Consider the following 21,705-nt stretch of genomic DNA (forward strand, 5'->3'; position numbering starts at 1 on the left):
TGTCCGTCTAGTTTTTCGTACTGCACTCCTTGTCCCTCATGCTAGTGTCGTAACAATTGTTGACACAATCACGGAAAGCCGTCTTAGCCGATCCGTCGATGGTCTTCTTGTTTTGAACGAACTTGGTGCACTTCTGCGCGGACTTTCGCACATGATCGCGACACTCGGGATCTTCGCCATTATTCTGGACGTCCATGTAATGGTTTGCCGATTTAAGCAACTCGGCGTCACAGCCGTTACCAGGGCCCTGCTGACGGGAATTGAACAATTTGACTGCCTCGGCAAAGGCTGGCTGGCCAAGATGCCCGTTGGTAGGGGCTTGTTCGCCGCTGATGCCCTTTCATAAACAGTCCAGAAATACCGTCGAGTCTGCAACCTTGCCTGCAGGCTGCTTGGCAGACTTTTGGGTAGATTTCAAGCACTTGTCGGCCACCTTGCCCACCTGGTCCAGACAGCCGATGTCAGCGCGACACTTGATACCCTCTCGACCAAACTCTACGCAAATAGCACCTTTGCCGGCCTGGTCTATGTCTTTAATAATGCTGTCGTCGCCAAATAGGTCCTTCTGACATTGTTTCTGAATGTCGAGTGCTTTTTGGCTAAAAAGGGAGTTGCCATCTTTAGACGGCTCATCTGTTGGGCACCCTAGCTCTTCATCCGGAACAGCGGCTGGTATGGCCAAGGCTGATCCGGCTAGAAAGAGGTTGATGAGTAACGGCGTGCTTCATGCTGAATGTCTTTCTGTGAAAATTGATGTGGGGAAAAGGAAAAAAAAAAGTATAAAGTGGTACTTCGCTTATGGTAATGGTAGTTGTGAGCGATGAACTGCTGGACTATTCACACAGATTAGGTCAAGGGCATGGTATACTTTTATACTCGTCTTGGACATCAATTTTTCCATGAATCCTTCTCGCCTTGTGCCTCGTTCTGGCGGCATATCCAGGTACAGGGCCTCTTTGAGACACATTCTTGTTTACATGATTATGTGCATCACGAATTTCCTTAGTCGCCGAATTGTGGTGTGGAGCTGCCATTGTTTCTTGTATTCCACAACTTGTCCTTGATGCAAAGTCTTAGTATCATCTAAATCAATGGAGTAGATGTATTTGGAGCTGCAAAAAAGTGTCGACTGCCCACTTTTTATACGCTCACATTATTATAGCTGCCAAGCCCGGCTATATAATTGACACGGTAATATATACGACTTATACCGAGTGAGGCGGCACTATTTATGCGTGTTTTGCTGTAGTAACTAGTGCAAAAGACATTATATGCCTGGCGGAAATGGCCCTTTTCAGCAAATCGAGTCTCTTTCAATCTATCAGGGCCCTGGGCTAAATTACGGCCCCGAATAGAGATGTACTCATGTAAACGAGGCTCTCTCAAGTCGTGTTGACAAACCACACTCAACAGACGCAGCAACTAGACTGCATGATGAGGCATTAGTACCAATCTAGAATTCTAATAGAAAGGGCTAGTTTCTTCTCTGTCCACTCTACCCTTTGTCTCACATTAACCAAGAATAATAGCTGCAAGTTGCGCCGTACATGTTGCTGACATGCCGACACAGTCTCCCCACATACCAGACTTGACCCTTCTATAATTCAAGGTTATGCTTGCGCGATACTTGTACTATGCTTGTATTGTCATTTGTCTCTCGAGGGCGAAACTTGAAAGGCGCACTTGCGAATTCCACACGAGTCGGTGCGGGCAGATGTAAGCTGAGACATGTGACAAGTCATGTGATGAGGCACGTCACTAGCTGTTATGGCCACGATATAAGTTGGCTGTCACTTATTGGAACGGGCACTCGTGTAGTATGGGTGGCTGGTTTCGAGCAACTTGCTGCTGCTAGCATTGACGAATGAATTGGGTTTCAAAAGGAAGTATCAGCCAAGGTGGAACTGTTAGAGAGTTGGGAGCTCAAGGCAGAGTGCACTCTGATTGAGCTTGTTGACTCGGTCTAGCTGCGCCTGCTTTAGAGTGAAGGTGGAAAGATTCCCTGTGAGGGTTGGGTAGATTCCGTTGTCGTCGTTCTTGATACCGAACATGTATTTGAGTCAGGAATGCGGGTGCCGTTGCGAGGATCGCTGAAGCGCTTTGGCGATTGGGCTACCGCCATGCTAATCTGGACACTGACAGTCGGCGGATGATGCCCGGTACTAGTACTCAGCAAGGAGCAGGAAGCAGCTCTCATTCTTCAACTCGGAAAAAGGGTCAAATGATACGTTACACAATGGAGTGCTCCGTACTGTGCGCTCAAGTCATTACTCGTCAAAAGGTCGCGTCAATTTACTTGACGTTCTGACAGACAGACTGGGGTTATTCAATGCTTGCTTGAAAGTTGAAACAAACGGATGGACACAGGGAAGTTCCCGTTCGTCGCATTGGTCATACTGGTCTGACCAATTGAGACATAGTGGCTCTCACTGAGCTGGAAAAACAAGGTATTGGTGCCCTGACAAAGGCTAGAACCGCCCGAACGCCAGGAACAAAGAATTTTTAGAACCTTGGACCGGGGAGTGCCCGCTGTAAGTGGAGACACGGCTGGAATGGGCTCCATCTTTGTGCTGCGGTCCCCAGTATCGGCGGGAATTGGCCTCGACCGACCAAGGTGCTGGGGGTTTGTAGATCCTCCAAGGTGAGAATTCTCAGGGACTGAGGCAGGAGCATTATTCGTGGAGGCGCTGAATCAGCCTTTGTTGTCGTGTCGATGTAAAGGACCAATCAAACAACAATGATGCATTACCCTCCATGACGGTGGCAATGGAAAGCTCCGATGGCTCTCCCTGGAGGTTCATGTGCGGCTCCATCGAGACTGGTATGGCGAGCCAGAAGACGAGGATGGAGTCGCCTAGGAAGTTGGCAGTCATATCGCCGAAATGGCACAAAAAAAAAACAGAGCAATTACCTGCAATCTCGTATCGCTCGCGGACAGCCCATAGCCACCTTGAAATGCGCAGCAAATGCGGTGAGATTGGAGTACAGGAGGGAAAAACAAGGGCATCGCGCCGCCACGCCGGACCTGGCCAGTCATGAGCCAAAAACGCCCGGTTCGAGGGCTTTGACGGCTGGCCAAGCTGACCCGCTCCAACAAGGGCAGCCACCGCCAACCACGACTGGAGTCTCTGCACATGGATGGCGTCAGGGGAAAAAGTGGTCTCGTACGGCCAGCTGGCGTTGTGCTACCTGAGCAAAGGGACGAACCGCTGGAGGCCTGGACGCAGCGGCTAACATCTAACTAGACTTCTCACGAACTCGGTAATTAGTGGGCCGGGGCTGTGCATTTACTCATCAAGAAAAACAAGGCACCCAGGGGTAAAAGCGTTGCTGATCGCCTCACGCGTTGCACCGTCTTCTATTCCTTTTCTCCTCATCCATCCTTCTCTCCAAGAGTACCAGAGCAGTTTCTTTCTTTGCCGCTGTGACTCTCTTTTTTTCAAAGCCATTCTTTTGTTTTGTTGCTTTCGTGGCTCTTCGCGTCGTAATTCGTTAATAACACTTTAGACTCCGCAACACGCTCATTCACAGAACGAACTATCGAAACCACTCCTTCAAAACCGACTTTCCTCGCAAAATAAGACTACTTCGTTTCCCCTGTATAGTCGTGGGCCTTGAGAAATTTATTTTCCAAAATTAAAAGAAATTCAGCTGCCCAGAATGCATCTGTCGACTACTCTCCTCGCCAGCGCCATGACCATGGGCGTCTCGGCTGCAGCCAACAACATTCTTGGTTTCAACTCTGGAGCAACCTTTGCGGACCGATCTGCCAAATTCAAGAAAGACTTCAAGGCCGAGATGGAGGGCGCCCAGGGTCTCAAGGGTGCCCCTGGGACCTTCAACACTGTCCGCCTCTACACCAACATCCAGGCCTACTCACAGGACGACCCCATCCAGGCTTTCGAGGCCGCCATGGAGACCAAGACCCAATTGCTCTTGGGTATCTGGGCCTCGGGCACTGACAACATTGATAAGGAGATTAGCGCCCTGCAAAAAGCCGTCACGGCGCACGGCAAGAAGTTCACAGACCTCGTGGTAGGAATATCCATAGGAAGCGAAGATCTTTACAGAGATTCACAGACCGGTTCGAAGAACAAGGCCGGCGTGGGCAACTCCCCTGATGCCATTCTCAAGTTTATTGGAGACTACAAAAAGGCCTTCGAAAAAAGTCCTTTGAGCACGGTTCCGGTGGGACACGTGGACACTTGGGATGCCTGGACCAACAAGTCCGTCGAGTCCGTCATCAAAGCTGTGGACTGGGTCGGCGTCGATGAGTACCCCTTTTATGAAGACGGCAAGGGAAATTCTATCGAAAATGCCCCTTACCTATTTGAGAAGGCGTATGGTGCTACTGTCAATGCCATCAATGGAAAGCCAATTTGGGTCACAGAGACTGGCTGGCCAACCACCGGTCCTGATTGGGATGAGGCCAAGGCATCTGCCGAAAACGCCAAATATTACTGGGATGAAGTTGGTTGCCGCAGTCTCTTCAACAAGGTTCCTACCTTCTGGTATACCCTGCGTGACTCCAACCCCGACAACAAGGTCAAGTTCGCCATCGCCAAGGACCTGACCACCCCTCTCTTCGACCTGACTTGCCCCAAGACCTTCAAGACTAAGCCCAAGTCTTCAAGCGTTGTCTCTAGCGCTACTGGCACTGCTACCGGAACTGCTACCGGCACTGCTACCGGTGCTGTCAACGGTACTGCTACTGCCACTGGCGCCTCCAAGCCTACCTCTACTGGAGGCTCCGGCAACCCTGGCTCTGACGGCTCTGACGGCTCCAACGGTTCTGGTAACAACGGCGGCTCCGGCAACAACGGCGGCTCCAACAATGGCGGCTCCAACACCGGCGGTGGCTCTGGCTCCAGCACCACCTCTGGTGCTACTGCCTCCTCCACAGTCGTCAAGGGCGCCTCATCTACCGTTGAGAAGTTCTCTGGCGCGGCCTACTTCGTCTTGGCTGCCCTTGCTGGTTCCTTGACCCTGCTTTAAATGCTGCATCCCCAGGCATTTACAACCACATCAGCGTTTCTTTTTCTATAGTCATAAATTAACAGGGATAAACGGATGGACTCTTTACGATTACAAAGGCTCGGAATATAATCCAGGTGTTGACTCTTACAATTTTCTTTTTCTTTGCGACGTAATCCTTAGCTCGTCTCCCGACTGTACAGGGCTTTTTTACCAGGGAATACAAATTGTACTACAAAGCTCGATTAATGCCAATGCCGTTTGTCCCTCAACATGCACGTATCTAGTGCTGTGCTGCCAACTTCTGGGAAAACAACTTGTCCTTGGGTCCAAGATGCGTAAACAAAATATCAGCCAGTTACATCACCTTCATCGGGCAGCTCGTAGTCCTCTGCACCGTAGTCGGTCTTGTCGATATTGAGAGAGGCAATGTCCAGTCCCTCCACACAGCGCATATTCAATGGCAACAGGTTGATGTTCTTGCGATACACCGACATGACGAATTCCTTTCTCTCGGGCGGCACGTTGTCGAATACACTCAGTGGTGGTCCAATGACGGTCGCAAACACAAACACGCCGCAAGTCGCGCAGAAATGGTCTGCCCCGTACTTTTTACCGTACATGTATGCTTTGGTGTATTCTTTCCCGTGGATGCGAACTTGGTCTTTATTAGGGTATACGCCGATGTAGGCTTTCTGTTCTAAGCCGTCAGTGCGCTGCCGCTTCTCACCAAGGACAAGGGAGACTGAGGCCCCGTACCCTGATGCAGGAACTGCAGTTATCCTGCTTTACTTGTTGTTCGGATACCGGGGTGAGTAGTTGGGCTTGGACTCGGCCGCAGTGGCAGGAGAAGAGATGGTGTGTTTTGCGCTCCGGGGGGGAATCCTGCCGTGGTTCGAGAGCGTGCTCGGGCTCATCTACGTGTGTGACGGTCGTGTCTTGCCTATCCAGAGGTATAGGTTTAGGTTTTCGCCCGTCACTATAGTTTCGGTGATCATGCAGATCGGGGGCAAAGCATACTCTAGTTGAAATGGGTTGACTTCACGGACAGCAAGTAGGTTTATTGCCATCTGACCCTTTGTCGGCCCAGCGACATGTTCGCCCGAAATACCAGTAGAGCACCTGCCGCAGAACTGTCGTGCTTGGTCAACTAATTGTGCTGAAAACGCTGAATGTTGCGTGGTGGTTACCTGGTGCCTCAAGGAAGCGGACTCGTACGTCTGCAAGTGGCCATCGTCTCGCACTACCTTGTAACTCCCTTTGGGCGGCACAGTCCAGATATATCCCTTCTTCTTGCAAAGACGACAATCGCATGCGGTGGCCGACTTGATTTCAGGGACGGTTAGTTCGAAGCGAAATCCCCCACAATGACAGTAACCTCTATATTTTGTCGATTCAGAGGCCATGGCGCTGGGCGCCCCGTTCGATTCAGGTTTGTCTGAGAGGCAGCGGGAATTCAGAAAGAGAAGCTGCAGCAAAAGCGGGGTTGGTAAGTTATATTTGTCTAGCTTCGGATATACTGTTTGACACATTTGCCTCGGCAGATTGGTGTATTGCGACTTGGATTCGGTGGTGTGGTTCAGCTTACGACTTGTGCTGGGAGACGCAGGCTAAGCAGCCACAGCGAGGGAACTGCCCTTTTGGGTCATGGCATGTATTCTCACATCTGTACGAAAAGAGGACTGTGAATTACACAAAATCTCTTCTCGGAAAGATGTGTATTTGCCGCCAAGTACACACTGGTAATGAACCGCGGATATCCGCCTGTCGCGCCTGGCTCTGCAACATTGGGCGTCTACTTTATCTTCGGCTTCCAAAAACTCGAGTCCAATTTTTTTTTTCTACTCTCATGTGCCAATGACCCAACGCCAAAATATATGGCAGCGTAGAGAAGTTGCACGGTTGGTTTCCTGGGGCAACTACAGTGGGAGGCAAAGACTATTCAGCCAGATGAGATATCAGGTTCGGTTACCGCGCACTATATATGCTGCAGCATATCTGTGTGTGCTTGCTTCTAGGCAAATACATTCTGCCATGGACTGTAATCCACGTTGGTGTTGGTGGCCTCTGGCTACTAAAGTCTTACTACTCAAATCATCATCATGAGTAGTCATCGACACCCGAATCCCTACCCTATACTACTTAAGTACTTATCGATTCATTCGACACAGCGACTATCATCTCAACATTTCCCGGGGCAAAACCACCGCTTTATCAGCTTGTGCAAATGTTCCTCATTTAGACGCGCATCTCTAGGGCTCCATTCCCTTGGAGAGATGCTGCGTTCTCATATATTTGGGGTTTGGATATACATGATCTCTTTCACTCTTGATGCCAATATGGTTCGCCCGCGACTATTTAGCTCCGTTTGTGTTTGGATAGTGATTGTCCTCCATTGGAGCATTCGACTACACGAAAGGTCAAATCGAAATGGCTTCAGAAAACTTGATGAATCTAGAACACCATAACAGCAATCTGGCCAAGCAAACTAGTTTCTTCATCTTCTTCCTCGGGGCAAGTTGGACTCCGGGAAGGACATATAAACGACTCGGCTATATATTTCGTTTTAACGGACTTCGTGGCTCGATCCGCTCTTGTACTCTCGACCCTGAAGATCTAGATCTTGGGGTTAATCTGTTACTTGGTGCTGCATTATTTCGTGGACAAACCAATGTTTTTGGCCCCTATGCTTTAGCCCTCAAGGAAACAATGGGAAAGGGTTTGGATCACTCAAAAGATTCCCCTAACCAAGAAGTTTTTTTAGCCTTGTAAAGGTAAATTCTTGGCCTCCATAGAAGCGATTAGGGGCATATAGTCCAGTCCTACAGTGAAGCCTCCGCCAGTCCGCATGTCTACCTCATTTCGGCGGAGAGGTTAGAAAGACTGGCGTAAGTCGTGTCTTCAGGGCGCTCATACGAATGAACCATGAACTCTTCTCCAAGGTAAAATACAACATAGGTGCCAAGGACTGATTCAGGAAACGCCACGTTACTTGAACTGACGGACATGGTTATGTCGTCCTTGGATATATACGTTGTTGCTACTACAAAAGATCAACGGCTCCAACAGCAGCCAAGTATTTGGTTATTATTTTCCACACAAGAATAATTGCAGAAGTACATGGCTCGTTTTGTTCTGTTCTTCCCGTAATGTTTGTGAGATGTTTAGGGTAGTAAAAGCCCAGTTTGACCGGCTATCACGCCATCACTTCCTGGGAAAGAGCAAGGCGTCAGAGTGCTCCATGTCAACGAGAGCTCTGTGCTTGCGGAGTGCATTACGTGTCCTTCTTGGATGATTAGACGATTTGATCCATATACATGTGCACAATCACACTCGTCAAATGCGGCTTCTCTCGAGGAACAACCAGCTGGCCTCGACGCCCGCCACGACGCCCGCCGGCCTTCATTTGATAAGGACGAGTCCTACTCATTAGGATCAGCCACCTTGTTTATCCCGCAGCCAATGTACATCGCAGGTACTGATTTTCAGCCCTTCAGCTCGTTGGTAGTGGTCATGTGTGGAGTTTCTCGGTCGTCCCGGCGGCATGGTCGAGAATCCGTCGACATGTCATCGGGCTTTGGGCTTGACGCGGCCCAGGCGGCGGTAAGAAATAAGCACGAAAACAAACACTGCAGGTCTATTGCATGATGCAAGTTTCTCGTGGGTCCGACGGAGTATCGGTATACTCTTTTGGAGCGAGAATCCGTCGTATGGTTCGGAGCGGATCGTCGTCAGTCGGCAGTTGTAAAAGCACACGACATAATCACCAGCCCCCAACAGCCAGAACGAAACCGAAGCATTGGGCAGGAGGGAAATTAGAAATATCTCACATTCACATCTCACCGAGCTGAGGGGCATTTTCCCCCATGGAGGGTGGCCGTTGCAATGATGTGATCGTACTATATGAGACAACGACTCGACCAACAAACGACAGGGGTTGGCGTGATTCTGAAAAATTATTGCGTCTGAAGCATCTACAGATGAGGGTCATCACATTCAGCTCTAAATAAAGCCAGAGACTAGATTCAAAAGGCACGGCAACCAAGCAGAGACTGTTCTCGGCTTCAGACAAGGCGGCTGGCCCTCGTCGAGCAGGTTTTGCTTCTCTCTACACGACGCAGCATGCTGAGCATAAGGAAACGAACCGGGGACGTCCCAGACGTGCATGAAAAGGGTCGAGAAGCGGGCGTGATTGCATTCTTTAGCGTTTCCATAAATGCTACAGAGCGTAGGGGATACGGAATTGCGACATGCCCCCCCTCGTCGACCAGACCATTCACGTCGAACGATTTTGTGAGCTAGGAAATGGCGTCATCACAACCCAAAGATGTTGACAGTTGAAGACGGCAAAGACCCACACAAGGGGGTTGAGATTGTTGTCAAGATGTGAAATCAAGTGCGCGCTATTGAAAGTTACGACAAATTTCGCGAGGCTGAGAAAGACGATCGGAAAATAGGTTTTGTGAACATGTGCAACGGCGTCACGGGAAAGACGCCTTTCTCCCACGGTCCAGTCTAGTTGCTCGTGGCTGGAGGTTTAACATGTGAGCATCGTTTTATGCATGGTGATAAATGCTCAGGGGACTCTGATTATTGATGTGCACAAGTCAAAAGTCCACATGGGCCACGATGATGACTTGGGTTGTTGGATGCACAGCGACGGCCAGGAATACTAGTAGCTACGAGCCACTTGGCACCCGGCCCATCGCTGGTCGTACAAGCCCTGCAGCGACCGACGGGCCATGATCCGATGCATTCCTACCCGTCAGTTTGGATCATTGACAAGGCTTGAAGGCAGGCGATGCGAAGCGACGCACACAACAGCTCTGCCGAGCAGAGGCAACGTTGACGAGACGGTGGCTGCGACGGCGGCTGCATCGGTCCCACGTGCCTCCATCGCATCTATGTATGTATGCATAATGTATGTACGCGGTCGGTACGGTCGATACTCGAGAGTTTGCTGCTACACGGCTGTGGCTTGACCTGGTCTGTCGATCTTGATGAGGCGTTCCGGTGTGGGCAATATGCGGGTTTGGCGGGCCAAATCATGGCCATGGCGGGCGCATATTGGCTCATCTGTCTGCTCCCTGCCAGCACGCGATTCCAGCTTCTCCATTCCTGGAGACCAAAGTTGGGTCCCCTACTCTAGCACGCCATCTGTGGCTAAAAGAAAGCCATCGATTAGCCTTTGCGTTACGCGACTCGTCTGCAAATATCCTGGAGTACCAACCAAGTTGCGCTGCATGCCGCACAGGGTATTATTGGGCGGCAGCCAGCTCTGGGGGCCGGTCCCGATGCTGTTCCCGTTTCTCTCGGCCATGGATAAGGGTAAGGGTGGATGAGCGAATGGACGGAAAATTACCAAGGGCTTGTGTTGCTGCGGAAAGCTGAGAAAAGCTGAGAAAAGCTGGGAGAGGCTCTGGGCCTCTGGCTAGCCCAGGCTCACATAAGATCTAAGTCCTTCCACACCTTGGTCACGGCGTACCAAGAACACCGTCGTCTCCTTTCATTCTCGTGGCTGTCACATCAGCGTTCCGCAGCCAAGCAAAGGGATAATTCTTGGCTGCATTCTATCTTCACATACGGGACACATCTCCGAGTTCTCTTGGCGAATCTTTCTCGCCAGCCTTCCACGGGGGGCGTTGACCTTGACCTGCGCCGTCATGACGTCCACACCATCTATCAAGGGCCGTTTGGCCAAGGCCGTAGGCTACGATTCCGATGGTCGAGACGACGATGTCCCTTCAATATCGAATGCGGACCTCTTTATTGAGGAAGAACCCACCGTCGGCGAATTCCTTGCTGAAATCACGCCCTCGCTCCAAAATGTCATCAATTATTTCGTTAACCTGTTTCCCTTTGTCCGCTGGATCGGCAAATACAACCTGACTTGGCTGATTGGCGACCTCGTTGCAGGTGAGTTGCCTGTCCTGGAGCATGTTGCGGCCATCCAGTTTGTTTGGTTAACAGTAATCCAGGCATTACCGTCGGCGCTGTCGTCGTCCCCCAGGGAATGGCATATGCCCAGTTGGCTCAGCTTGATGTCGAATATGGACTGTACACGTCCTTCATGGGAGTTTTGATCTATTGGTTTTTTGCTACTTCAAAAGACATTACCATCGGTGTGAGTTGAGATACTGCGCCGGAAAACTACTACCGGGAATATCATAAACGCTGACACTGGTGTGCTGCAGCCTGTTGCCGTCATGTCTCAGGTTACAGGAAACATTGTCCTCAAAGCCAAAGATGAACTCCCCAATGTTCCCGGTCACGTTGTGGCATCTGCCCTTGCCATCATCACTGGCGCCATCATCCTCTTTCTCGGACTCGCTCGCCTCGGCTGGCTTGTCGAGTTCATCTCGCTCCCGGCCATTTGCGCTTTCATGACGGGATCTGCCGTCAACATCATCTCTGGACAGGTGCCCAAGCTGATGGGCATCAGCGGAATCAATACGAGAGATGCCCCATACTTGGTCATTATCAACACTTTGAAGGGCCTGCCGACTACCAAGCTGGACGCTGCGCTCGGTTTGACGGCTTTGTTGATGTTGTATCTGATTCGAGGAGTTTGTTCCTTCATGTCCAAGAAGCAGCCCCATCGTGCCAAGATGTACTTTTTCCTCTCGACTCTTCGTACGGTTTTCGTCATTCTGCTGTACACGGCCATCAGTGCCGGTGTCAACGTCAGCCACAAGAAGAAGCCGAGTTTCAGCCTAATCAAGGATGTACCTCGAGGTATGAACAACTTTCTAAGGTCTTGGGGAAGAAGACTGTACACAGCTAACATGATGATGTGATGGCTAGGCTTCCAGCATGCTGCTGTTCCAGAGATCAACGCGCCAATCATCCAGGCATTTGCCTCTGAGATCCCTGCTGCTGTCATCGTCATGCTCATTGAACATATCTCCATTTCAAAGTCCTTTGGTCGAATCAACAACTATGTTATTGACCCATCGCAGGAGCTCGTTGCCATTGGAGTTACTAATCTGCTTGGCCCATTCCTTGGGGGTTACCCTGCCACTGGGTCTTTCTCAAGAACTGCCATCAAGTCCAAGGCTGGTGTTCGAACCCCGTTTGCCGGTGTAATTACTGCCATCGTGGTTTTGCTGGCCCTGTATGCGCTCCCTGCAGTCTTCTACTACATCCCCAACGCGGCCCTTGCTGCTGTTATTATCCACGCCGTCGGCGACGTCATTACACCTCCCAAAGTCATCTTCCACTTTTGGCGAGTTTCCCCGCTGGAGGTGCCCATCTTCCTGGCCGGTGTTCTGGTGACGGTCTTCACCACCATTGAAAATGGCATTTACACTACCATTGCCGTCTCTGCCGCCGTGCTGATTTGGCGCCTGTTCTTGAGCCGAGGCAGAGTACTCGGCGTGGCTCGCATTCGCACCGCGAAAGCCGACCAGGAGTTGAAGCACGCGGGAGATTCTGCCTTTGCTGAGGAGTCAGACGAGTCACTGAGAAAGGGTTTCCTGCCCATTGACCATGCAGACGGGTCCAACCCCAGGGTGGTGGTTCAAAGCCCTCATCCCGGTGTCTACATTTACCGTTTTGCGGAAGGCTTCAACTATCCCAACGCGACCCGGTATCTGAACCACCTCACAGAAGTCATCTTTGCGGAAACCCGAAGAACAGACCCTACGCTCCTGGGCAAAATAGGGGTTAGTATACCAATCTTGAACGCCATCTCTGCCTTGACAATGGAACCATTGTTGCTAACAGGATACAAATACAACAGGACCGCGCCTGGAACGACAATACACCACGCAACCAGGATGTTGACAAGGTGGACACCCGGCCAACTCTGAAAGCAATCATCCTCGACTTTTCTTCCGTCAACAACATTGACGTCACCGCCGCGCAAGCTTTGATCGACGTGCGAAACCAGCTGGACCGTTACGCCGCCCCCGAGGCGGTCGACTGGCACTTTGCCAACATCGAGAACCGATGGACCAAGCGAGCGCTGGCGGCGGCAGGCTTCGGATTCCGGTCTCCCAGGCCAGCTCACGGCTTAGGCATCGCACACTGGAAGACCATCTTCAGCATTGCCGATCTGGGCGGATCCGACAGCGCAGCCAAGGCGGCCGAGGCGGCCGTGATTGGCGACAAGAAATCCGTCCGCGAGTATGACATTGAACAGGCGGAATCCGACATCTCACGGCTTTCAGACAAGGACGTGCCTCAAAACCCTGGTAGCGCAAAATTGGTAGCCATCCAAGGACTGAACCGACCATATTTCCATTTTGACTTGCAAGAGGCGGTTGAGTCGGCGATTGCCAACTCGGAGCGGAAAAGATGAGCGTACAAGTTCAGCCGTGAGACGAAAGTGGTGGTTTTTCTCTCTTGTTTTCCGTCTCTACCAACATCTGGGGCTGCATTTATTTTTATCCATTGAACCGCAGAGGAGCATTGATCTAGCTAGCGTGTACAAGTTGGTTTGTTTGCTGAGCGTTAATAATTGCACTAAATACTTACTACCAGCGCAAGAATGCTGGATACTCCAAGACCAATAAAACAACTCTTGAGCCGGGGTCAGTCTAGTTTGTGCGAGGTTATGACGCAATTGTGCACCCGAGTGAATTTTGGCCACCCATGCAGATTCAGATGTTGTGATACCATGTTCAGCAAGTACCTAGGTAGTCATGCATTACAAAGAGCGCGGCTGAGTTTGTCACGGCTCACGGGGCGCCGGGGCTCAAGGGCAAGCCGAAGGGCCCGGCTTGGCTGAATTGACTCTAACAGAACTCATAAATGACTGGCAACAAATTGTTAGCATGTGGAGCCAGATCTGCCAAAACGAGAGCAGCAACCCGGCGAACCCGTTTGGGCTTTGGCTGTGGCGCTGTGACGCAGCTGAGGTGATGATTGATTGATTGATTGCAGAGTGGCATTTCTCGACATTCTGGGGCAATTTGGAACATGGGATCCACACGGCATACGGCAAGCGCGACCATGACTCTAGTTACGTAGTACTAGTTGACTTATGTACTCCATGCCGACAACAATTAGTCTGTCCCTGGCGGATTTGTAAAAACATCCGGCCCTTAATATCTGCTGTCCACCCGTCTGTCCCTGAATCCTTCTTCCTTTGCACCACCCATCTTGTCCGCCCCGCTGCTGTTTCGACGGCAGCGACAGATTCCAATCCTCATGGATTCGAATTCGAATGCTGGCCCGTCGCATTCGCGGTCCCAGCGTTCTCTCCGGGCCCCGTCAGACCGAAACCGAGCCTCGACCCTCTCGGCTGCCAGCCTTGCTGGGCCGGCGACGCCAGCCGAGTCGGATGCCCCGGCCGACGAGTATTTTGAACCGCTCAGCGCGGCAGCCTCGCGAAGATCACGAATTTCCACAGCATCTCACGGTTGGGCTAGCAGTGCGGGTGCGCCCGAATCCAATGCCACAGAGCGCCCGCGACGCCCGAGCATCAGGATACGACGAAGCTCCCTTGGTGTACCGCAGTCCACGTCCAGTACACAGGATGCCGCGACCGCACCTCAGCAGCAGCAGGAACATGATGGCGGGAACGAGGCTCTTCGGAGAAATAGACCGCGGAGTGCCTCGCAGCCCAGCCCGGCACCACCGCCTGTGGGAGATGCCGCAGCCAGGGGTGCCAGAAACTCACGGCGCATGCAGCCGCAGATTGCACTGCCTAGATTGACCGAAGAAGGAGCACGGCCGACCATGGCGGAGCTGGGACTAGAAGGGACGTCGCCGCTGAATCCGAGTGTGTCCCTGCCGCCTGCACCAGCGCTTGAGCGAAGCCATAGCGATGGGGAGGCCGGTGTTGACGAAGCCGAGGGCAAGAAGCCGAGGAGGAGCATTGTAGGGAGGTTGTGGAAACCGAGTTTTAGGCGCACGTCTGTAACTGCGCCGACCCAGGGGGTAGATCCGATGGATACGGATGAATACAACGACGAGCTTGTGGACTGGTTGGATATTATTGGTACGTTCGGTTTACTTTTGCCTCAAAATTCGCAACTGGTGTTGGAAGCTAACGACAAAGGCAGACCCTGAGGTTCAGACGCTTTCGACACTGACCAATGTGCAAAATTCGCTCTTTGTCCCCGATCTAGGAAGCTGGGTGAATCGACGACCAACATATGTCCTCTCCCAGTCAGATACGCTCTTGCCACGACCGGTGTCAGCGAGGGAGCCTATCCAGCAACTAGAACAAGTGCCAACAATCCGAGAAGATGAGGAGGAAGCACCGCGACCAGAGGAGGGAGAAGCGGATCAAGCACCTTACATCCGACGGACAGATACCATTACCTCGCGACTATCAGACTCTCACTATGCGGCGCTGCCTCACGGCAGAAAGCTGGAAGGCTGGTCAGCAGCCGAGAAGTGGGAGCTGGATGACCGCGTTCGCCACATGATGCATTCACGACGGTCCCGGTTCAAGCGACAGATGAAGGGATTTGGACAATACGTCCGGCGGCCATTGGGTTTCTTCGTTACGCTGTACGCGACGCTGATTACGCTGTTTGGTCTGGCCTGGGTCCTGTTCCTCATCGGATGGATCTACGTCGGTGAACAGCAGGTCTACGCCATCCACATCATCGACAGCGTCCTAGTTGCACTGTTCGCCATCATGGGCGACGGTCTAGCGCCGTTCCGAGCCGTCGATACTTACCACATGATTTTCATCGCGCGGTACGCCCGCAAGATTGCCAAAGCAAAGAAGCGAGCCGCCAAGGAGCTCGCGAGAACTGATTCCTCGCCCGAGACGCAAAACACGGACGCCTCAGAAGAAAGACGAGGCACCCCTACTCCTCCCCCGCCTCCCCAAGAAGAACAACGAAAGCCGGAACTGCCCAACGGCTCCCCGACCCTACACCAACCCGCCACCACCGACGGCATACCCCCTACCACCCTCGAAAGCGACAACAACCCGGGAGTCGACCTCGAGGACGCCAAATCCGAGACCTGCTCCCTCGAATACGACTACCTAACCCCCAAGCAACGCAAATCCCTCGAACACCACCAAAAGAAGCTCTCCAAGTCGCACAGTTTCTACAAACCCCACGAGACGTTTACCCACCACGCCTTCCCACTGGGCCACCTCATAGCCATCATCGTCCTGCTGGACTGCCATTCGTGTCTGCAAATCTCCCTGGGCGCAACCACGTGGGGGATAGACTATCACCACCGTCCGTTTGCCATCACCACGGTGATTCTGTGCGTGAGCATCACGTGTAATTTGACGGCGGGGCTGGTGATTATGTTTGGGGATAGGAAGACGCGCAAGAAGGACGTCGTGGAGCTGCTGGAGAGGCAGGCGCTCACCGGCGACGCCATTAAGAAGGTGGAGCGGAAGAGGGAAAAGGAGGCCACTCCGGAGGAATCCGAAAGGGATAAGGAGAGTGTGCGTCAGCAGGAAGGCGACGTTGGCTCGGAGGAGAAGAATGGCGACAAGGGAAAGGACAAGGAGATTGAGGTTCCGACGAGTAGAACCGGACAAGTTTTGGGACTGGCGGGCCATGAAGTAGGATCACTCCGGTAGTAGTCTATTTTTACTCTTCTTCTTATTTTGTTTCCTCTTTAGAGGAGGGTGCTATTTCAAATGCATAGCGAAGGGTAATGGAACACGTGGGAATCTTTCGCATATCCAACTCCAAAGTGATGGTAATCACTCAATTAGGGCAAATAGAAGACTACTTGCTATCGCAACCTCTTGAACGGATGTGCCTCGGTATTAAACACCCACTCGTCCAAGCTAATCAGGTCCGGCTCGGAAAAGATCAAGTAGAAGTACTTGAGCGTCTCGCCGAGCCAGAAACTCTCCATGGAGTCTGCCATTTCCACCTTTTGCCCCTCCGGGGGGTTCATGTTGCGAACGGCGCTGTTGGCCAGTTTCGTCGACGTCAGGTTATCGATTGCCTTCCACATCTCCCACGCCTTGTCCTGCCACTTCCTGTCCCCCGTGATGCGATACATGATGAAGACGCTCTCGATGGCCTCGGGGCGCAGGATGTACCGCGCGTCCATGATGCTGGAGAAGCCCTCGGGGATGTGCTCCTTTGCGATGATGGACTGCGCTTCCTTGGTCCCGCCACCCGCGCCGTGGGCCTTGGCGACGTCTGCCTGCCACTTGGTCGCGTCCCAGGGGCAGGCGTCTCTGTCGGCGCAAGGGGAGAGGTAGAAGGTTTCGGGCATGACGCCTGTTGCGAAGGACCTGTACGCCCATACGCAGCCGTTGGTGAGCTTGTCGGCCCACGAGAGGTGGTCGTTGCTGGAGATGAGCTTGCCGCCGAGGGCGAGCATTCCGCCCGTGAAGCAAGTCAGGTGGCCCGACGCAGGTCTGAGCTCCTTTTTGCGCGACGGGTCATTGGCGTCGATGTCGACGAAGCCGGGGAAAAGGATGTCCTCGCTGGTGGGGGTCATGGGGCGGTAAAAGAGATGTTCGTTGGCGGCTTCCATGCTGCGCGTGTACATGTCGTAGTATATGCCGTCCTGTTGGCCTAGAAGGGCCATCATCTTGGGGAAGTATTCGTAGGTGCTGTCTGCCATGCCGCCGAGGGTGTATGTGGTGCCTGCGTCAAAGTATTCCTTCTGGGTGTCGACCACGACGGGCCACATACCTGGCAGTTTGGTCTTCTCCTGGGACGCGGCGAGCAGTTCGCTGATGTGCTGGACTGCATCGTAGTATTTGGGGTCCTTGGTCAAGAGGCTGAGGCGGGTGAACTCCATGCATAGGGAGCCGATTTCTGCCAGGAGCGACGTGCTCTGCGATTCTTGCTTGTTCCCGTAGGCGGCGTCGTGGAGATCCCAGCGCGCAATGGGCAGATGGTTCGGGGTGTCGAAGGCCTTGTAGAGCATGTCGCCTACATTGTGCGCCTTGACGAGCAGCCGCTTGTCGCCGCTCAGGTCATATGCCGACAGTAGGCCTCCCAAGAAGCGGATGGTGGTCTCAAAGACATTGATTTCCTTGGAGATGGTGGAGAGGAAAAGCGCATTCTTTTCGACGTCATAGACGGCATACTCGAACTCATCCTTGAGTCCCATGATCCATAGCGTGTCGAGAGCATCGATGAGCGTGGCACCCCATCCGCCGAAGGGGTCCTTGTAACTGCCCGACACAGGGGTGACTTCGTCTCGAAGCCAGGCGTATTTCTTGTAGGCGTTCCAGGATTTGATGAATGACTCCTTGATGTCGTTTCGTCGACCTAGGCGCACCTTCTTCTCGTCTGCAGATTCGGGAGGGAACTTGGCCTGGACTGGTGGTAATGTTGCTGCGGCAGAGGTCGGTAGGGACCGCATTTGACCCGGGTCAATGGGGAAGTTGTGCTTGATGGTCCTCCAGAAATAGTCCTTTTCCGGCTCGTATTTAGAGTACCCCGTCATGGGCCTTTCCGGGACTGCACCGCCGCCTGACGCGCTGAGCTCCCGCGCTCGCCAGACAGTCAGGATGACGAAGGCGGCCAGCAAGGCCGAGAGGATCCTCCGCCGGCCGAGGCTGATCATGATGGCGGACGGGCGGTATTACATGGGCGGAGATGAAGAGGGCGAGGCGAATGAGGCGAATGTCAAAGAAAATCGATTCGGGGGATGAGATGGCGTTGATGGCACAGGGCTGGCATCGAGACACATTGCCCTTATAATGGACCGGCGCAAAGCATGTCTGTCCCCAGAATCCATCATTGGAGGTTAAAAGTATTTGAGGTGGAATGCGGTTAGCAGACATCTGGACGCGCGTTGATTGGGGCAGCGGCAGTCCCTTGCCGGCCGGCGGGGTTTAGTGCACACATGTGGTGACGGACGTGTGATGAAGCTGACTGGGGGCTGCTAGCTGCACATGTGCATGTTTCAGGGGTTGCGGGGGCTCAAATATTTCTTGCAGAGGGCCTGAGGCTCCACGCCAGCGTATGTCTGGTCGAATCGTGCCTGGGACCTGCACCTGCACATGATAACATCAATTACTGTCCATGTCCGGTTAGATAGCTCTCAGTGCTCTAGTCTGGTTGGCACCAGTGGTGCACTGACGTCCAGATGTCGGGAAGGAACGACTAAGCTTTTAGACTTGGCAATGTCTTAACGACTCTCGTCTCTCGACCGGAATCTGTGCTTCACCGGAAACAGGTCATTGATACATCTATGTACCTCGGGCATGCCAACTCTGTACACCTCTTGTCGCCATTTCTGAATAATGCGTCCCTGCCAGCGCAACTATCTTTAGACCGCCAAATGATAAAACCGCGTCGCAGAGTCGTACTCCAGTATCACCTCTTTGTCCATATCGTCCACATCAACTACCACATAGCGCCACATGCTCACCTCAAAGGCACCAGGGAGCACGGCTGGCGACACCATGGCACACAGATACCGTTTGTATTTCCCATCCGCCATCTTATTGCTCACAGATCCCGCGTCTACTCTGTGTCCCATCGTATCCTGAGTTGTTGGCCCGACAGCTGCCGCAGGGCACAAGATTAAAGCAATGTTGAGCTCTTCCCAGGAGCAACCCATATCATACTCCTTGGTGGGTGTCCAGCTGACGGCCATACCGGGACGAATGCGATCCTTGAATGGGATAGATTGAGTCAAAGCGTCAAGCTCGCGGCTCGAGGACCTGTCAAACTTGTTGAGGTGGCTCAGAACTGTGTCTGGACCATCGTCCTCGTCAACCTGGGTCTTCTGCTTTGAACGCCGAGAGTCAACATGAAGTTGCCACAGCTTTTGGCGAAAAGCAAAGGCTTGCTCGTGGATAACGCCAGGCGTCTTCATACATCGAGCCTCAAACTCTGGCGCTGGCAGACGAAGAAGCTGTGCGCCGGTCTCATGAGGAGCCAGTACCGTGGCATCAACCGACGGCGAACCAGACTAAAGCATCGTCAGCCAAAGGAATGGAAAAAAAATTTTCTTTGAAGCCTCCAATACCAATCATCACTCACATTCGCAGTAATCCACTCCCGTAACTGCTCATTATTCCACGTCGTCGGCATGTCACTCCTATACTTGACCCCCTTCACCTGCGGCACAAATACCCTCAACATCTCCGCATATCTCAAGGTATTCCGGCTCGCCGAGATATCCAACAGGCACGGATTGACACACGCCATAATGACGTTTTTGCAGACTCTCGTCCCCGCTGGATCAAACACGTGCTTGAGGACCTTTGTCAAGGCGCTCTGCCGAAAGGGCACATACGGCTTCTTTTTTGTCTGCGTCCCAATGAGGACATCTGCTTCAACTTTCCCCCTGATACAGTCCTTCAACACTGAAAGGCTCACATTGATCTCCTTTGCTTCCTTCATGCGTTGGGGCTCGTGTGTCTCTCTGTCGCGGGCTGCTTCCGAGCCTGCCAAGTCAACAAGATACAGGATGCCGTCTTCAGCGCCGGGAATGTCATGGATTTCTATGCGGATGCGGCATACGGCGTGAGATCTGGAAGACGTGTCGTTCCTTTTGGTTGCTTCGGTGAGACGAAATTTGGTGGCGTACTCGATGTGTGCGAGGACTTCAGATACGGCCTTGACTTCGTGCTCTAGGGCTCCTGCAAGCTGGGTGTTGCCAAAGGCATCCTCAAGCACGGAGATGGCGCGTCGGCCGTTGAGGAGGTCTGGTAGGGCGAGTTAATCACTGAGGCTGGCGAGTTTTGGGCGCATTTCTTTTTCTACTTACCGAATGCAGAATTGCCTGCGAACTCCGTCACGGAGATGAACATTTTGCGATCTCCTTCTAGATTGCCCTCCAGCAGATCTTTGGCGGCTAGTTTCTCGATACCGCTGATTGTAAATGTCTTGCCGGAACCTGTTTGCCCGTAGGCAAATAATGTTCCTATGCCCCCTCCCCATACCCAAGGGACAAGATGTTGAACCGCGTCTTCGTAGATGGTTTCCGTTGAGATGTCAGGGCCGTAAGACCTGTCTACCGTATAAGCGGAAGACTGTACCAGCCATTCATTAGTTTCGCGACCGGCATGATGACTTTTGCGATACTCACCCGAAGAACCGGTTTCCCCCTCACAGCATGTCTCAGTTCATGCGCGTCAAACGTCCCCGGCTCCCGAGACCTTATGAAGATAGATGCTGGTAGCCCGGCGGCAACTTCTTCCTCTGCTAGTGGCCGTATACGAGCACAAACTAGATTGTCGAGAGACGAATCTGAATTGGGTGTCAACTTTGGCTTCGGCTGCATCTTGAATCGATCGAGGAGCCATTGGTAGCGGTCCAAGTTGCTGGTGATGAATTCTTCCATTGCTCCTTGATTTTGTCAGACGATTTACGCTGGTACGTTGAGTAATTGCAAAAATATTGTTCGTTCTGCTAATACAGTTGAAGCTGGAGTTTGGGGTTATTTGTAGCAAAAACAAAGAAAAAAGGCTTATGCGGTTGCCTAACTCAATTGCAGTCCTCGAGCCTGACCGCCAAGAGACTCTCCATGACAAGGCGCCTTCTTACATGTCCTCTCGAATCTCAACCATGAAATTGAAACCTACTGAAAAGGCGGTCTAATTTCTTTCAACTTTCTTTTTTCGGGATCCTGGTGCAACGGAGTTGGCAGATTGGGGTTGTTGCTGAGCAACGTCTCTGTTAATGCGGTTGCCTGAACTAACACGACCAACGTCGAGCTGAATCCCCGTCACGAACCCCTCTCTCATATTTTTATTTTGGTGCCTGGTTTCCGCCAGGAAAGATACTAGGTTTCTGGTTAAATTGCGAATCTGAGCCTTGACCAGGCAACAGGGAATTGCACATTGACCACGATTCCCGATGATAAACCCGTTGT

General features: G+C 52.4%; 7 protein-coding genes across 7 annotated transcripts; 3 read left to right on the forward strand and 4 right to left on the reverse strand.

Moving 5' to 3' along the window:
- Positions 1 to 7: 7 nt before the first annotated feature.
- MAA_10829 (uncharacterized protein) lies at positions 8 to 618 on the reverse strand (the record flags this gene model as incomplete). Its single annotated transcript, XM_011412748.1, has 3 exons — positions 8 to 337; positions 362 to 520; positions 571 to 618. The coding sequence occupies 3 exons, from the start codon at positions 616 to 618 to the stop codon at positions 8 to 10; spliced, it is 537 nt and encodes a 178-aa protein (XP_011411050.1).
- Positions 619 to 3,660: 3,042 nt separating this feature from the next.
- MAA_05510 (glucan 1,3-beta-glucosidase) lies at positions 3,661 to 4,995 on the forward strand (the record flags this gene model as incomplete). Its single annotated transcript, XM_007823508.1, has 1 exon — positions 3,661 to 4,995. The coding sequence occupies one exon, from the start codon at positions 3,661 to 3,663 to the stop codon at positions 4,993 to 4,995; it is 1,335 nt and encodes a 444-aa protein (XP_007821699.1).
- Positions 4,996 to 5,324: 329 nt separating this feature from the next.
- MAA_05509 (glutathione-dependent formaldehyde-activating gfa) lies at positions 5,325 to 6,380 on the reverse strand (the record flags this gene model as incomplete). Its single annotated transcript, XM_007823507.2, has 4 exons — positions 5,325 to 5,669; positions 5,734 to 5,917; positions 5,995 to 6,107; positions 6,165 to 6,380. The coding sequence occupies 4 exons, from the start codon at positions 6,378 to 6,380 to the stop codon at positions 5,325 to 5,327; spliced, it is 858 nt and encodes a 285-aa protein (XP_007821698.2).
- A 4,257-nt stretch (positions 6,381 to 10,637) lies between these two features.
- On the forward strand, positions 10,638 to 13,276 carry MAA_05508 (sulfate permease 2; the record flags this gene model as incomplete). The annotated part of the gene is made up of 5 exons (XM_007823506.1): positions 10,638 to 10,890; positions 10,953 to 11,098; positions 11,169 to 11,709; positions 11,779 to 12,638; positions 12,716 to 13,276. The coding sequence occupies 5 exons, from the start codon at positions 10,638 to 10,640 to the stop codon at positions 13,274 to 13,276; spliced, it is 2,361 nt and encodes a 786-aa protein (XP_007821697.1).
- An 851-nt stretch (positions 13,277 to 14,127) lies between these two features.
- On the forward strand, positions 14,128 to 16,480 carry MAA_05507 (uncharacterized protein; the record flags this gene model as incomplete). The annotated part of the gene is made up of 2 exons (XM_007823505.1): positions 14,128 to 14,920; positions 14,985 to 16,480. 2 exons carry the CDS (start codon positions 14,128 to 14,130, stop codon positions 16,478 to 16,480), a joined length of 2,289 nt encoding a protein of 762 aa, XP_007821696.1.
- Positions 16,481 to 16,638: 158 nt separating this feature from the next.
- MAA_05506 (Glycoside hydrolase, family 47) lies at positions 16,639 to 18,441 on the reverse strand (the record flags this gene model as incomplete). Its single annotated transcript, XM_007823504.1, has 1 exon — positions 16,639 to 18,441. The coding sequence occupies one exon, from the start codon at positions 18,439 to 18,441 to the stop codon at positions 16,639 to 16,641; it is 1,803 nt and encodes a 600-aa protein (XP_007821695.1).
- Positions 18,442 to 19,149: 708 nt separating this feature from the next.
- On the reverse strand, positions 19,150 to 21,174 carry MAA_05505 (kinesin motor domain-containing protein; the record flags this gene model as incomplete). The annotated part of the gene is made up of 4 exons (XM_007823503.2): positions 19,150 to 19,797; positions 19,869 to 20,536; positions 20,599 to 20,863; positions 20,920 to 21,174. 4 exons carry the CDS (start codon positions 21,172 to 21,174, stop codon positions 19,150 to 19,152), a joined length of 1,836 nt encoding a protein of 611 aa, XP_007821694.2.
- Between the last annotated feature and the right edge of the window lie 531 nt (positions 21,175 to 21,705).

This window comes from Metarhizium robertsii (genome assembly GCF_000187425.2).
Source record: "Metarhizium robertsii ARSEF 23 chromosome Unknown MAA_Scf_2, whole genome shotgun sequence".
Taxonomy (NCBI): Eukaryota; Fungi; Ascomycota; class Sordariomycetes; order Hypocreales; family Clavicipitaceae; genus Metarhizium; species Metarhizium robertsii.